The sequence below is a fragment of the Merops nubicus genome, unplaced genomic scaffold (genome assembly GCF_000691845.1).
Source record: "Merops nubicus isolate BGI_N331 unplaced genomic scaffold, ASM69184v1 scaffold46671, whole genome shotgun sequence".
Lineage (NCBI taxonomy): Eukaryota > Metazoa > Chordata > Aves > Coraciiformes > Meropidae > Merops > Merops nubicus.
This window is the reverse complement of record NW_008591151.1, coordinates 9,139-26,526: the sequence shown is the minus strand read 5'-3', so window position 1 is coordinate 26,526 and position 17,388 is coordinate 9,139. Positions and strand designations below refer to the sequence as shown.

Genomic DNA, 17,388 nt, shown 5'->3' with positions numbered 1-17,388 from the left:
CCTCAAAACCCACCTCCTGGTCCCCACAAAAGAGAGTGGCGATGATATAGGTATAACTGTAACACCATGGCCACTTGGTTCACATACAGGCAACACCAGCTCATGCACCTGGGCCATTCCAAAGACAACCTCCTATACTGGGCCTCCTTCAAGGGAGTCCTGCCCTTCCTCATCTCTGACCACATCACTAATCCAGTTTATAACAGTCCTGGCACAACTGGAAGGATGTGAGAGGAATTTCCAGCACTGAGTTAGTACTAGGGCTAGCTCCACATTTCAGTGAGCAGAATTCCCAGCTCATGCCCTTACTCAATCTTAAATGAGACATTTCTTTTTCAGTCTCCATGCCCAGATCACAAAGCTACTTACCTTTTTGTCTTCAGGATTTAGCTGGTTCATTAGCATAGTCATATTTTCAGTATTCCAGATCCAAGAATTGCTTGTAAAGTATTCCAATAACATCATGGCCTTATGAAGACGTGTTATTGTTTTCATCATCCTAGAGTCCAAGGCATGGAATGTACACATTACAGTGGTAAAGATTAGTTCAAAGAAGAAAAACAGACAGCATGATAGTAAATTTTTTACCCTCCAACCCCACATCCTCATATTAACATATCCCATCTTGCTTTGTACCCAAAGCATGTCATATTAGATCAAAAGCATATTTCTGCATATTATTAAAGTGAGCTTTGTCTGTCCAATCTCTATATAGAATCAGAGATTATAGGATGATCCTTTTTCCTAATCCTACTTCCCAGTGCAATTTTAAGATTCTGCCCTAACAAAAAGGGATGGTAAAATGTTGTCTTCTGTTGGCAGCTTGGTTTACCACACAGAACACAACTCACTTCAGCATACTGGAGTACCTAGCTGTACTGAACAATCTGACTTGATCAAAGAGTCAAATTGCACAGCACAGAACATATGCACATGACAACTTTAAGCAAGTGAGTAAGCTTCTCTGACCTCCCTGCATGCTGTGCAAGACCTACTGTCTGTAGCAAAACAAAATTGCTTTATGGTCACTAAGAGACCAAGGCTCAAAATCACCAGAAATATGGCTTTAGCCCCTTAACTTTACTGCTTCTGCACCAAAGGGCAGGAAAACATTTAAGGGCAGGGACTGACTGTAGCAGATCCTGCTAGTTAGGTGATAAGTTCCATGGTACTTCAAAATATGCAGAAATATCTTCCATCATCATTGCTTATTATGCAGAAGAAGCAACTCTACAAACCCATCACTTGGAATACAGAGAAATTATAAGGATCAATTTGAGTAAGTTTCATTTTGATCAGACTATCTGAAGTGGACCTAAAAATGAGTCATCCAAAGATCCTGCATTTATAGCAAGAAAATTGTTTCAGCTGTTAACAGTGGTAGATGGCCATTAAATTTTAGTAACTAGTACCACATAACCTAATGTTATTCAATTCCTGCTTAGAGATATTTCCATTTCATAGAACTACTTCAAATTTGATCCTTATAGCAGCACACAGATAATTTTAAGCATGGGGGGGCGGAAATAAGGCAAAGGAAGCAGAACAACCCAGCACTAAAAGGAAATGTCTTTCAGAAGGTAAGTTTTGCTCAGTGAAGTTCATAGAAGCAATAAAACCACTGATTTTTCTCTGAAAGCTGCTTTGATGCATTTGTACTTGTAGAAGAAATATAACACATCATCCCAGAAACTCTTCTAAAGAAAGTATTTTGTATGGCATTAGTGTCCCCTACTGTCACTAATGGCTGCCATCTCAATATCCAAGAGAACATCAAAATTGCCTCTTTCTTCCCATGAAATGGAGCAATAAAAATTGCAGAGACCACTAAAAAAATGGAGCATCTTTAAAGCACAAATACTTTTCCTTAAACCACTTAGGGAACCTATCTACACAGTAATTCAGAATTGTATTCAAATTTTAGACCACCAGCTAATTAGTACACATTTCTAGACGCTTTCAAACACCTATTCATAGGTGCCAGTCAGGCACAGTGGCAACAGTGAGAAATGAGTTGAACCAAATTCCCTCTAATTCAAAAACAGCTAGGAATATAGACTGCATTCAAAGCATTTGCTGTGCTAACAAGACTGAACTGAATAATAAAAATAAATTAAAAAAAATAGTAAAGAAACTCGGACAACTCACAACTTAGAAAACAAAAATCTTACTAGACAGATAACTGAGAAATACTTCATAGAAAAATGGCCTGGATAAAAATAATGCCAAACAGAACATGGTGGCTAGGTGCTTTAGCAGGGGTTTGTCCACTGACAGCCTTCAGCTTATTTAACTCAGCTGACTTGCCCTTTTGTGCCTCTCCAATTTGGGAGTTTATGCTAAGCTGAAAGAACAGCTGAGTTTTAGTTAAGACTTGATGCAGTTTAGGAAAGCTTGTGCCCCTACAAAATGCTAAATGGTGCAAATGAACATCTGACTAGACAAGTGCAGGTTTTGAGCTTGTTACTGGCCATTGTTTTTTTGCTCTTTTCTGTAAACAGAATCTATACTAAATTTCAACTAATGTAAAGACTAACTTCTGCTGGGAATCTTGATGTCTCTTCTTATGGATATGGCTGTAAAACATAGCTAAGCTAGTTACCAAAAAAAAAAAAAGTGGCTTTAAAAACTTTTTCTACCTCAGCTGCAGACTTTTTCCCCCTCCCTCCAACTCAAACTGGATTTAGTGACTGGCAACAGAAAAAGGTGACTCAATTCATCAATGGAAAAAAAATTTTTTTCTCTCTTTGTACAGTTAGTTTTTTGATACATAAAGCCAAAAGATTCAAATGTCTCCCAACTGCTAGATCAATTACAAAGTTGGCAGAAGAGGACCAGCTTTCTTGGTGACAGCTTATTAGTTTGCACTAAATCAACATGAAAGTACCCATTTTTGAGAAGTATGGTGACAGCCTCTCATTCAGAGATGTCAATAATGAGTGTCATTTAGTGAACACTTGTGTACCTCTGGCAGACTAAATTTTATAACTTCAATGTTACTGTATTTCTCCTGCAAATGGGAATACCTAACATGACTGAAAAAAAGAGCATGAATACACATAATGGAACTTTATGTCTCAATCTGAAGTTTTGAAATATACACTTCACAAGTAGTTCCAGAGACAGCCACCGGACACAAGTCATAAATATCAAGGCTATATATAACCAGTCGGTATAACATCAAGCATTGCATCACACCTTCTTCATAAACTGAAGACAGAAAAAAAAAAAAACTTAGACCTGCTGATCACCATAAAGAATTGAACTTCAGCATCAGTCAATCTTGCACATTGACAGTGAGCAAGATTCACTTAGATACTAAGTAGCATTTTGTCTCTGCTAGGCAGCCCTGATTTCCATTAGCACACTATGCATTACAACAGTTTAAGCATATTACGGGAATTAATAGTTCTAAGCAATAGTTAATTCAGTTTTCCATAAGTTAGGTGGACACTTATGATACTAGACAAGAGAAAATGACCTGGCTTAAGGCTATGACTGCATTTTGAGTAACTCTTGCACAAAACCTTTTGCCTCTTGACTAAAACCAGTCCTGATGCTAAATGCAGCCTGATCCTGCAGTGAATCTACAAGGCTGCCAATCAGCAAGTCTCTGCAAAAGCATTAGGGATAGTTAACTGGAACACATAAAACAAGCTTTCAGATTTGTCTTTGTTCAGAATTTCATTTGACTGTAAAATTTGAAGTACAAGACATACTACTGGAATTCTTATCTTTCCAGCAGCTTCATGGTTCCTTTAAGTGCACAACTTAAAAATGAGAAAACCTAATATGGTTTTCAAACTAAGAGAAAAAAACATATTAATCTATTCAATACAAGTATACTCACTCATCAATCCATTAGGATTTGACAGTGTATGTCTTGCTTACATTCATATATTTATTTTCTTTTAGTGCTCCTATTGCAAGCCTTCTATTTTTTAAGTGCTTAAAAAAAGAGCATTATATAATGAAAGATACATTCTTATAAGTGGGCTGGGTATCAAACCTAACAGCTTTTTGTTCAAGTGCATTCGGGTAACCTCAGTGACCAAACATTAGGTTGTTTTAGTTGAATCTTCCATGCTTCCTCCTAATTGGTAATCTTGTGCACGATAGGAAAAATCACCCACTCACTGTTATATGAAACCAATTAGGAATACTCACATCAGTAATACTTCACAGGCTAGAAAATATGTATTTTATGTCACCAATTGTACTACTACTGATTAAAGCTCAAAATTCCATCTTTGGAGATCAAGTAAGAACCCCAGGAAAAGCAAAACCAAGATTCAATATTCTCGGTTTTATAATATAAAAGACTGCTAGGAGTGTTCTAGTGAATATTATTCACAGCCTTGTTCTACTCCCACTGGCCAAATACTCAAGAGACTAGATGCCTCTTACAGAATATCAAGATTCCAACAGCTCTACGTCCTAACCATTTGAGAGACAGTAGATTGGCATTTATACTCTAACTACATTTAGCAACTGATGCAGTAGTAACATCTGTCAAGGAATTTCTGTCAATTTTTATTAAGAACAACTAAAAATTTCGAAAGAACCTAAGAGCTATGAACTTGTATGTTCAGTACCTCCTTTTGATATGAAGGGCTTACATCTTTTTAATGTGGGAAGATTACTATACAGGCACAGCCTCCTGCCACTACTGGTGACAGTTTTCTCTTACAAACCAGTTACATGGCTTCCTTCTACTGATGCAGGGCCAAGCATGTTACAGAACTTTTCCCCTTCTTGTAACACAGGCCTAGACTACAGGACAAGGAATGAATACTCACTTGTGTTAATACACTGTCACCACAGTGGAGATTTTACAGAGTCTGAAGACAAATACTTTTGAAAGCATAACATAAGCAACAAATTAAGATTACATGGCTTGGCAAATCTGAAACAAATTCAATTGACATCTTATATTCCTTCTATGTGATTTAGTTTAGCCTATTTAACAGAGCTATACCATTTTCACCCCTTAAGTTAGCCAGATACTAGTGTAAATATTCTACACAAAGCAGAATGTTGAGATGATACAAACCAACAGATCAGATCAAGTTGTATCATCGACAGGAATAACCACAATTATTATCTCCATCTCCTCCATTTCCAGTTTATAATAGCAACAATCTTAACGCAAGCCACTTTGTAGAGTTTAATGGCTGACTGGGATTCTGATCCGAAACGTATCTTGGACAGCATTGTTGAGCCAGTCATTAATCTCTGCAAAATCCAGCCACCAGATTGTTATTGCTTGTAGTTAGTAAACCTGGATAGTGCCCATGCCACGTCTTCTTCACAAGTCTCCACCACCTTACCAGCAAGGTATTTTTAGCCCTGTCTTTCTTACCATGGTTTACGACCTGTCAATCTGAGCAAAAGATCATAGAAAAATGCAGGCATTCTATGGCTGACTGCAGTCCAATAGCGATTCAAGACGGGGTTGGGTTGTAAACTAATGTCAGGGTGCCTTACTGAACCCTCTAATGGATATATCTTGAAATTCAAATTAATGTAGTATACTGTAGGAAAAAATAAGGATCAACATATTTTAAGTATTTATTATTCAAGAACAAACATCACTTGCTAGATCTTGTAATTCTATTTACCATGACTACTCAAACACCCAGGCTATAAAAAAAAAAAATCTTCAGTTTTGCTAGAAAGTTGAAAGTGACTTTGAATTCAAGGACCTGTTCTCAGGAAAAAAAGACTGCATTTTAGTCACAAAGCATTCAGGGGAAAACAAAAAAAAAAAAAAAAAAAAAAATCAGTATACATCATTGTATAGTCATAGCTTTGTTTAAAACTCAGAGGAACAGACAAGACAGAGCTAGTCACCATTACCTTGGGCTTCTTCCAGTAATCCTGAGGTAGATATCATACAGGAATGCTGGGGCCTTATGGCTTACAGCAATCCAGTAATGATACAAAAGGTGATTGGAAGTTAGATTTACATTGGGCCGTCTGAAGGCCTGTTCGAGAGGATTCCTCTTGAAAGTAGAAATTACATGGTATTCTGAGAAAGAAAAGTTGTGTAACAGCTTTGATAATAACCATGTAAAATTTATTTGGTTTCAAAGTACATTAGTGTGCAATAACTATGTATGTTATTTAAATAACCACTCTAACTCTTCTACAGTCCACAGAAACTAAAAGTCATAAGCTTTTAACCTAAAATACTCTTGAGGTAGTTCTTATGATAATCAAGAGCTCTTTTATGCCTTCATCTTCAGTATTATATTTTATCATAGCTTCTCTCTTTCTGTTCCTCTTCTCTACCTTCAAAGTATTTGGTTTCAAAAATTCACAGCAATTTCAGTTTATAACATGTAAAGCTATTTAAATAGCCACAATTTAAATGAAGAAGGTTACCCTGATCTTATGTGACAAAACTTAAAAACAGACTGAGGAGTCTGCAAGCATCTGAAGTGCATTTCAAATGACATTTTAAAACAATTTATTCATATTTAAGCATTAAGCAAAAAGTGACAGGACTCCATGCGAAACTCCTGCTGACACACAAAAATTCTGCACATAATAGATATGCAGGATAATGTAGCAAAAAGTTATGTTGAAATTTAAGTCTTTTTACCATATCTTATAACTTTATGGCGTTATTTATGGACAGTGTTTAAATACCCTGCTTCAAAATGGGATATAAATGAAGTCAGCAATTTTCCAAGTTTGGCTGAAGCAATGAGACTTATAAATATAGATACATACAGAATGGGCAAAAGCAAGTAAAAAGATGAAAAAAGTAGTAAAGAGTAATAGATTTAAGTATTGACATTAACCGAAGGGGGGGGAAAAAAAAAAATAATCTGAGCTTAAGAACTCTGTATCTAAAAGTCTGAAAGTTAATAAACAGCTTTACCATGCCAGCCAGCTTTCATTGCTATTTATAACAAAAACTATCACCGTTTTTGGCATGTGGGTTACATTCTAGTCAGGATATCTAGGAGTTGAAAATAGGTGGCCATACTTTTAGATTATTTTTCCCTGTACATGAGTAGTTTAAGTCTCATGTAGCTACCTGAAGATTAAAGAAAAGCCACCTAAATCAAGAGTTAACTTAAGCCAAACACAACAGAGCTACAAAATTGCAAAGCAATTACCATACCTCTCAATTATGCACAAAATATTTAATCGTGAGCTGTTTATCTATACGTATTTAAGCAAGGTTAGCATTAAGCCAAACATCACTACCACACCTCTGAGCAATGCTGTTCTCTGCATACTACCCCCACTCTGCAGATTAAGTCATGGCAGCATCAAACGGAAAAATCAGTTCTCCCATAGTTTAAGTTATAATGTAATAATAAGAAAATGAGATGGTGGGGAGAGAATTAACTATGGAAGATAAGAAAAAAGCACAATGCCCCACAAAATTGAGAGGTATGGCTACTATGCTAGTTTCAACAATAAAAATGTAATATGACCTACTGACTATAGTCTGCTTTTATTATTGGATTTCTTTTTCTATTAAAGCTTAGGAAAAAGAAACATGGCATACCAACTTCACTCCAGTGGAAAGGATTGGTGCCACCTGTTGTACAGTTATATACCATGACATTTTTTGGTCTGGAGGGGGGGAAAAAAAAAAAAAAATCAAAAGAACAAGTTAGAAGACAAACAACTTTTTAAAAACAAACAAAAATATACCCAGTTAGTCTTTCCCTTAACAGCATCATTTATATAACGGCGTCAGTCTCATGTTAAGATTTTTTGCTTTCTGTATGACAGTACAGTATTTTTCTCCTTAACTACATTATATTTCATTTCTTTCAGAGATGGCATCACCTACATTGCTGTGGATTGTATTGATTACAAGACCTATGAAGGAAATTTCAGGCCTAGCTTGTATAGCAGTATCAGTAGTTCACATCTTCCTCTTTAGCATAAGGAAAGTACAATCTGAGGGACTAACACTGTTATAACCTTACATTCCTTTTTCATGGGGGAATAGCATGGCACTTATTAGAAGTTCAGTAGAAAACACACAACATAATTCCAAAATATTTAGTACTCTCTATTGTCACCTGTTATACCTATTAACTCCAGAATACCAGGCTGCAGCCAGTGTTGCATTGACAACAATATCTACTGGAATAAGATCTGCTACTGCACTGTTGGAAGCTCTCATAGTTCGAAGAATTCCTTTTCCTGCCTTAAAGAACAAAACAAAACAAGAGACAAAAGATCCACCAGTAAGACAAATGAAGCTCTGTTGTCTTCCAAAAGGAGGAAAAAAAATGCAAGTATATTCACTACTTACAGCAATAAAGAGACCACTAGGTCCATTGAAGTTATCAATCCATCCCTATTATGAACAGGGGAGAAAAGGATTTTGTTAGAGTACACTGGAGTCAGCAGTTTGAAGCAAAAACTTATCCAAAAATTATATGGATTTTAAGGGTTTGAGAGACATCCTATCTTGACCTGAAGAAGCTATCCCAACACCAATCTCCCATACAGGAGGAAGAATAGCATATATGTAATATAGGATAGCATATAGTACACAGAACTTGCACCATCCCCTTTAAAGCTTAGTTTGACTAAAGGAAGTGGAGCAAAAACATTTGTATGTCCTGCAGCACCCTGTTTTCTTAATCACCCTTTGTAGCTACTGACATACCAAAGCATTTTGAAGTGGAAAAAAACAGATGAAGATATACAGAATCATGAAGTAAAACGCTAACTTTATTTCATGTGTTAGACAATATCTCCCACTGGGATAGAAGTGTATTGTTCCACAATTAGAAGTAATTGGTCCCCAAAATGCACAGATAAGAATACTGTATTCGACAGCTTTTGTATCAGTTGTTATCCAGAAGCAACCAAACCACAGCTTCATAGTCTAAAAGGTTTTCTTCTACAAAAATCACTAGATACAGGTTGTCAGTATGTACTACAGTTTAGAGGCAAGACGGTCAGGGGAAAATTCATGGACTTACAGGAAAAGGCTCCTTCCAGCTAGCACCAACAATAGATGGCCTAATAATGGCTGTGTTTAATTTTGCACCTTCTTGTTGTACTATATATTCGGCTAAGGCTTTTGTATATATGTAAGTATTAGGTCTGTCACCCAGCAGTTTAGGAGTAATATCTTTCACTAGGCCATCATCCATCCACCTGAAGAAACAAATTAAGAGGCACGTATAAATTCCTGCATGCTACCTCACTTGAGAAGGATAAGGAGAGGTGGAGCAAAGCAACATGTAAAAAGAATAACTAGATAAATCTTTGGAAAGGAAAATTAAAATCCAATCGCTTCTTCAAAACACCACTCAAGGAAAAAAAAAATCATCAAAAAAACCCACACCAAAACCACCAAAGCATTAGCATTCACCTAGAAGCTACGTAAGCACAGAGGAACAAGAAATTTATGAAATAACTAAAGACTCAATTCTGTATTTATTTCAATGTTTCTGCAACAACCCCATTATCAAATGCTAAACTAGTACACTGTAAATCTCAGCTTTTCAGAATTCAACACCAACTCCTACTGGAATTAGCATGTTACACACTTCTTCCTACTTTAAATAGCAGGAAGTTGTAAAACATTTCCATAAGCATTTGCATATCAAACAATAAATGTCTGCTGACAGCTTATACTGTACTTCACTTTAAAATCACATAGCCTCCTGAAATACCATTAATCAAAACACTAAGAATTAGGTTGTTTTTCTTATTCAACCTGAGGGCCAATCCCAGATGCCAGAAAAATCAAGTTTAATAGAGCCTGCCTATTGCTCATTTTGATTATACAGTACGATTTAAATTAAGATGGCAACTATATGTATAGAACTTTTCTGGAAAGGGCTCTTAAGGAAGAATGTTAATTTGAGATCCTACAGCAGTAGTGTAGTCAGGCTGGTTTAAGGAAATTAAAAGTCTGCTGTAAGTTGGTAGTAAACAGACTTCATGCTCATCGTTTCAAACTAAACCATAAAACCTAAGCATCTGAGAGTAAATATCAAGAACAAAACAATCCTTCACTAGAACATGCATGCAGTTCCAAAAGTGTTTTGGAACTATTTTACGTGGTGTACCGTAGAAAGAAGGTACATTTATGAATTTGTTAAATACAAAATTTTTTTCTTCTTAAGGCTACCGCTATTTTTTTTGTTGTTGTTTTATCCCTCTCTTTCACAATGCCAGTACTAGCACACTTCTAACAGCATGGTTTTTTGTTTTAGTTTGTATGATTCAGCTCATCATACAGCTGAAAAAGTGCCATGCTCAGCATATAGGAGGCATCATGAGTAGACCTAAGCACTCCAATCCTTCAGTACCACTCTGCACCTAGCTCAGCTGGAAGTGGCCATAAAACCTTAACTCATCTACTTTACAGAAATGTCAGCCAAGCTGTCAGACTCACAGGGAATGTTTGGGTCCTAAGAAGCAATTCGTTGCAGATTACTGATGGAACTTCATGAAACAACACTTACTCAAGAGAATCTATCAGTTTCCTGGGATCAACAGGAGGTGGATAAACTACTTCCTCAATCTGTTTTTGATTACAATATGCAAAGGCAGTCGAAACATGTGTGAACACTTCCAGGTTCTTCATTCGCTGTGCCAGGAAGAGAAGCTGTTGTGTGGCAGTCACATTTAACTGAACGGCATCTCTGTTGAGTAAATAGAAACCCGATTAGCAGAAAGCAAGAAAAAACAAACACAAGCAAAAAGCAGGAACTAGTCAATTCACTCTTAAGTGCCTCAGTGATGGGTATATAAAGTATTCCAAAAGACTCCATCCTCCTCAAAAAAGAAGCATAGACAATATCTTAACTTTATGCTTGGAAGGATAAGCCGCAAACTTTATGTAGAACACCTCTCAGCATTCAAGGTATTCTTCCTGTTTTACCCTGTTCTTACTGGCATCCTCATGCTCCATTACTAGAGTGGGAAAGTCAGCATTATCTCCTCAGGCTAAATCCCAATCCTACATTTTTCATAAAATTTGAAGGAAATAATGCAATACAACAGCTAGCTGCTACATGAGATGCACCTCTGAATTTCCTGGTTCAAGTTGATTTAGGTCAACAACTAAGAAGGAATGCTGAGAGGACTAATAAAATGGAGACTGGTATCTTCTGGTAGGATAGCACAAGGCTCAGTAGTTCAACAGGATTACAGGAAGGAAGAAAAAAAAAAAAAAGGAAAACCAAAGCCCACACTTTCAACCTCTAACTTCACTGCTTCTCATTAGAGTACTTAAGGACACTGTAGGAGAGTTGGTTTATCTCTACAATTCCCACCAGAACACAGCTTACTGACCAACTCCTATGATTATTTTGTCCAATTCAGTTATTCTCTCCAGCCTATTAAAAAAAATTATGGGCACTATTTTTCTTGTAAACAGTGTATTAATCAACTAAGTTTCAAGAATACTGCTAAATAAAGCTTTACCAATTTTTTTTCCCAAAAAGCAGTCTTTTCTTGCTTCTAGTAATCCTTTCTATACCATTTCCTTAAGAGATTTTTCTGTACAACATGGAAGTTTTCAACTTTTAGCTTTCACCTTTCACCCTGTTCATCTACTTTTCCCTAGTCCCTCAAATAGAAAGTCCTTCATTAAGAAGAATAGAGGTTTGCAAGGACATGGAGAAAGGTGAATAGTATTTAATCTCCTATTTGTTCACCAGGTAAAAAGCAAGTGCTAGAACTTCCCTCACATAGTTTTGCCAAAAAGTTATCCTCTGAAAATGTGCATTCCCCTTCTAACAAGGGGATGCTAAGGAATAGTTTGTGTTCCCTTTTACACACTAGGAAAAAAGCTCTCGTTTTACTAGTGTGCACAGTACACATAGCTACAGCTTAATCATATCTTTTCTACCCATCACAGGGATCAGAGTAACATGTGGTATTAGGAACACTGAATAGCAAAATGTTCTCTAGTCTCTTCAACAGTTTCCCTTCAAAAAGACTTTGAAATTGTCAGGGACTTGGTAAAAAAAAAAAAACCAAAAACCAAACAAAAGAAAAAACAGACAAAACCTGAGTGATCTACAGCAAAACTACAAGAATAACTTCTTTAGTTTCTAAGTGCTAATAATTGTCTTGTCTTTTTGTGTAAAGCTTTAAAACATTAAATTTTCCACATTCAGTAGTCTAATTCTAACCCCTGTCAGCACAGGTGTAAATAATATGCCTCCATCTTCCTAAGCAGCACAAACAAAAAAGCCAACAGCTTAAGATAAGTTTGGGTGAAAAGTTTATTATTACCTCAAGGGGCATGATGAAACCAACCAAGCACACCAATATCTAAGTACCTGAGGCAGCCTGACAGGCTGAATATTTGCCAAATTGTGCAGACACCTTATTTACCCCCTCCCTTTGGTCACCATTGGTTTACCAGACCAGGGTATACAGAATTTGAGACTCACCTCAGTGTTTCATTGAATCTGACTGTAGCAGCACAATGAAATATAATATTAATGCATTCTATAAGTGTTTCCTTGACTGCTTCATTAAGGTCCAGTTCAGGCTGTGTAAGGTCACTCAAAACTACTATTATTTTTGCTTTGAAGTCTGGTTGCTCTTCTTTCAACCTGTCAAAAAGCTATCAAAAAAAAACCAGGACTAGAAGTTCAAACTAATAGCCAGTGAAGATAAATATACATTTCATTTAAGTTAAGAAAAACCCCACATTTTCTGCCTATACAGTTATACTGATGATCGTGAGAAATAGAGTTAAAAAGTGCGTTAGGAATATTACAACATTACTGACTTCCCAGGAACAGATTCACTTATGAAGTTGCAACTTGATCCACAGAGTGAAAGCAGTATAGCACCTGTTGTATAGTGAAAACCGAAGTCTAACTACCTTCTTTTTTTTTTTTTTTTTAAATATTCATCCCTATCCTTAAAATCAGATCTCTATCAATATCACAAGAAAGGAGGAATGGTCTCTATTAGACAACAGGACTCAAAGAAATTTTAAGTGGCAGTCTAAATACTGCAATCTCCCTTCTTTCAACAGAAAGAAAGGAAAAGTCTGTCCTCCTTCCAAGCTTGACTATTCAAACTCCTATATATTTGCAAAAGTCATGCTGTTTTTTAGGTTTAAAAAGCTTTCATCAAGCTTTAGAAATTCCCAGCAATTTCAGAATTACTATCCTGGAATTATGCCACTTTTGGGGAACTTCCAGATTTGGAAAAAAAAAAAGAAAAAAATTGCTTCTCTAGCTAGCTAGAAGGAAAAAAAGGCAGGGTTAAAGGCTGCATGCCATGTTAGAACATCTGATCAAGTCTAACTGATTTCCTATTCAACTACTCTCACTAAAAATATGTCACGTGTATTATATTCCATCATATATTCTCCTCTTAATCAACCAGGTTCTAACCACATGGCTTAACACACAGTTTAAAATTTTTGTCTCATCGTATTTACATCCATCAGTACACAAGTTTTCCCGAGCAAAATAGTACTGTGGGAATAAAACACACCTGAAAGTTTCATCAGAGAAGACCCCTCCTCTTAATTGTACAGGGGCCAGTGTCTTAGCAACAGCTTCAACACAAGTCAATTAAAATGTATTAAAATCACAGCAGTACTTTTTTCCCCCCTCCAAGCATGGTTCTATGGAATGCAAATAGTTAAAAGACATTTCCTTATGGAGTGCAGAAACATTAATGAATTTTCATCTGTAAATTAATGCATCTCAAGGTGCAGCTTCATGACTCTTAAGGCAAAGTAAGTTTGTATTGCCACCAAACAGATTGGTCCCTCTCCTAACTTCTTTATTTTCACATTGCTACATTAGCTCACAGTTGAGCTGAAAAAAAAAAAAATCTAAAAAAGTATTTTTCACCTAGACCTGCAAGCTGGTGTGCTCACATAGCCATCAGGCTACTTGCTATCGGCAGTGCACGAGAAGCAAACTGTGTGGCCACCTAAAGTAATAGTAGTAATGCTATTGTGAGAATACAGGACACTTCCAGTGATAAAGGTCTTGAAACAATTTTTCAAACGTGAAGCTCCACCTTAAAGGACAAAGCTATCAAGAGAGCATTTAAAGCCCCCACAGTTCTTAGAGGTAGAGCACACAGTGCTTTACCTCTTCCCAAAAGGCAGGAGGCCATCTGTCATTCTGACAATAAACCTGCTACGTTTTCAGTTGGAGCGATGCTGCCTGTCTCCAGGAACTGAAGCAACTGCCTTTTAGCCATATTAGCACGTAGTATACACTACAGTACAAAAGCATTCCCACGGATAAGCACTTAAAGAACGAGTTTGGTACTTCCCATTTATGTGTTGTCTCTATTCTGTCTCTTTTCACATCCATACCTCATGTTATTCCCATGTACTTTGGACTGGCATGAGTGCAAAGAGGAACAAGAACAAATGTCTGCAGCACACGCAATACATACAGCAAGTTAAGAAAAATTAGGTATCTGATGTCCAAATGAAGTAGAAACCGCAACTTTTTTTTGCTATTTGTAGCTCAATTTATTTTAATTATCATATTCAACCATTCTGGATTTTAAATTCTTCAAGAAACAGAATGATCAAGAATCTATAGGATTCTTAATGTCTCTCTACAAATTGTGAAACAAATTGTTGCAGGGCCCTTGCAACTGGACAACTCAAGACAACACATCCTACTAAAAATTTTCATAGTCTTCTGGAAAAAGACTCTAGGGACTAAGATGCAGGACTACCTCAAGCACTAGCCCTTCTTAGCATGACTTCTGTTGCGAACCCATTTCAGCAATAAGTGCTCATCAAGACTTAAAAAACAGATTGTTTTCTCAGCAGGATTTAGTATGGACTATAAGTAGAATATGTGGACTCAAATTTAGAAGTCCTTTACCACATCTGAGTTTCCCAAAAGCTACACTGAGGCCTGTAACTTACTGAAGTTTAAGTCAGCCCACATTACTGCTACTCTGCTCCTTGCTCAAGCATTCCCCACTTTGTATTTGGGTAGCAGTATACATAAAAAGGGGATTGAGAAACTTTTTCCTTTTTCATCTCAGAGTTTAATTCAGAGATCTTTTCTTGTTTAAGGGAATTAAACTGACAGTTTTATGTAGAAAGAAACTGCAACTTCATTTTAAGGCAGAACCCCACTGTAACTCATTCTGTTGCATTCTATGACATTGCACAGGGCTAGAAGAAGATGCTTTTAAGCAACGAGCTAGAGTTTTGACTTGGTTACAGAAAATAATTTAGTAAGGACACAGCTATCCTCATGTCTGCTGTAATCTTCAATAGTCAGCCATAGCAATTAATTGCCTTACACAACTTGCCCCTCCTAGCCTAAATGGATTCATACCTTCTTACTTATTCCTTTAAGCACTGTCTAAGCACACACATGTTGAGATGCCACATAGCCTCCACAATTTCCTAAGCCTGAAAAATTAAATGGCCAACTTCCATAAAAGAAAGATCTGGATAGAAATAAACTCTGCTTTAATGAAGTTCATGCTAGAAATCTCTCCCCTTCCTGATCATCTTTCTCATCATAGACAGGATACTCTGTAGTAAAGAGACAGGCAACACTGACGGATGGTTCTGCACATAGTGAGAAAGCCCAGCCTAACTCACCAGAACATCACAGTAGTGAGTCTTCAGGAGGAAAGTCCCCCACACCTAGCATGTACAGAAAATCATTTAGATAGCCATTGTGGTAATTGCACAGCACAGAATTTCAGTGCCTTTCCTTTGTTCTCACAGGTTTACAGCCATCTGGATGAGTAACTGAAAGCCACGATAGAATCTATAAAAAGAAAATTTCTGTCCTGTTTACAAACAAAAGCTATTTAAACAACATGTTGAGATCACATATTCTCCCTTACTGGTAGAGTCACCAGCACATTCAAGAAAAAGCAATTAATAAGCCTAATCTTACAGAAAATAAAATAAGGCACAAAGAAAAACTTAAGAAGAGCCTCAATCCCTTCTTACAACTCCCAGTCCACACTGCCTCTTGCACTTGATTACCATTGTGTGGCCTGGGATAGTGGTCTTGAAGGATGTGCATCTAGTTCTCCATTATTCACGAGCAGTTTATCAGGATTGCAACTAAACCACATCAGACGTCAGGATGCTTCTGAGATGGCTCTGTGCAGACTCAGGCTGGGACAAGTGAAGCTTTCATGCATACCACATGGTAGGTGGTTAGAGGTATCAGATAAGGGTCCTTAAGTTTTTTAACTAGGGTGTTTTACTTCTCAGTTCTGCACTACAGCTGAACAACCTCCTCCCGAATTAAATACAGGGTAATTTTCCACTACTAGCTTTGCTAGACACTAACAGCTTGCAAAACAGCTATAGAAGCACTGCCAGGTCTTCGATTTTCTATTTCTGTTCAAATGAAAAAAACATTAACAATATTTTGCTTTAGACAAACCAAAGATGTTCCCAAAGTGAAGTGGAAACATTATAAAGGATAAAGATGTACTTTGTGATCATATGACACATACCTTACAGCTGGTAATTTCTTCTATTCGTGCTTCAGGTGTCTGCCCTGCTTTTTTTCTTACCAATACATACACCGCTTTCACTTTAGGACAAGATCTGAGCAGCTTTTCCAAAAGCACTTTTCCCAAGAATCCTGTAACTCCTGTAAGGAGGACGTTTTTTCCTTCATAGTATTCAGGGATGGAAACCATTATGACCTTAACAAAAGTTAAAAAAAAAAAAGTATATTAAAGATTAACTCTAGGAGTTAAGATTTGCAGAAGATATAAATAAATGGTACACATGCAAACATTTAATCTCATATCTGAAATAAACGCTTAACTTTTTTCCCCCCTTTATAATCAGTACTTAAAGATTTATTTTTTTTTCCCCCATCACTTTTAAAAGTCCCACAGGGTCACTAGAGTCATCCAAGATCTTGTAAACTGCCCCTGGTAACAGTGACTTCAGGAACTGGACTCAACTGCAGCTTATTTTTACCTCTGTGTGCATGTCCCTTTACCACTCTAAGTGGCTGTGCCATGTAAACTTAAGGTCATATCTTTAAAATATAATCACAAGCAGATACTTCAAACACATTGACAGAAGACAAGGAGCCAGGAATCTGCCAATTTCTGGCTATGGTATTCTGCCTGTGTCAAAGTCCCCTGTCAATGTTAGGTTGAGCCTTCCTACAAATTATGCTAGGCCAGAGGGAAAGTATAATTAGTTGCTTGGTATAAGAGCTGGCTGTTTTATATCCGTTACCAAAAAAACCATACAGTTCTACAGATGATAAAGTTTCCAACCTTTTCATCAATTAAGTTGGTTCAGTGTTGTCCCCCAAATAAGCGATTAGAATTCTCACACAAACTAAGGAGTTGAGGCAAAAATACACTCCTAAAAGCAATGAAGGGCAAGGGGATGTTACTCAAATCCAGCACAAAACTCAAAATCGC

General features: G+C 36.9%; 1 protein-coding gene across 1 annotated transcript; it reads right to left on the bottom strand.

The window, feature by feature from the left end:
* Nucleotides 1–315: 315 nt before the first annotated feature.
* FAR1 (fatty acyl CoA reductase 1) lies at nucleotides 316–16,641 on the bottom strand. The gene is made up of 9 exons (XM_008950152.1): nucleotides 16,453–16,641; nucleotides 12,408–12,583; nucleotides 10,467–10,646; nucleotides 8,970–9,147; nucleotides 8,291–8,335; nucleotides 8,064–8,182; nucleotides 7,529–7,596; nucleotides 5,860–6,031; nucleotides 316–499 (listed from the first exon to the last, which is right to left on the bottom strand). Exons 1-9 carry the CDS (start codon nucleotides 16,639–16,641, stop codon nucleotides 316–318), a joined length of 1,311 nt encoding a protein of 436 aa, XP_008948400.1.
* Nucleotides 16,642–17,388: the final 747 nt, after the last annotated feature.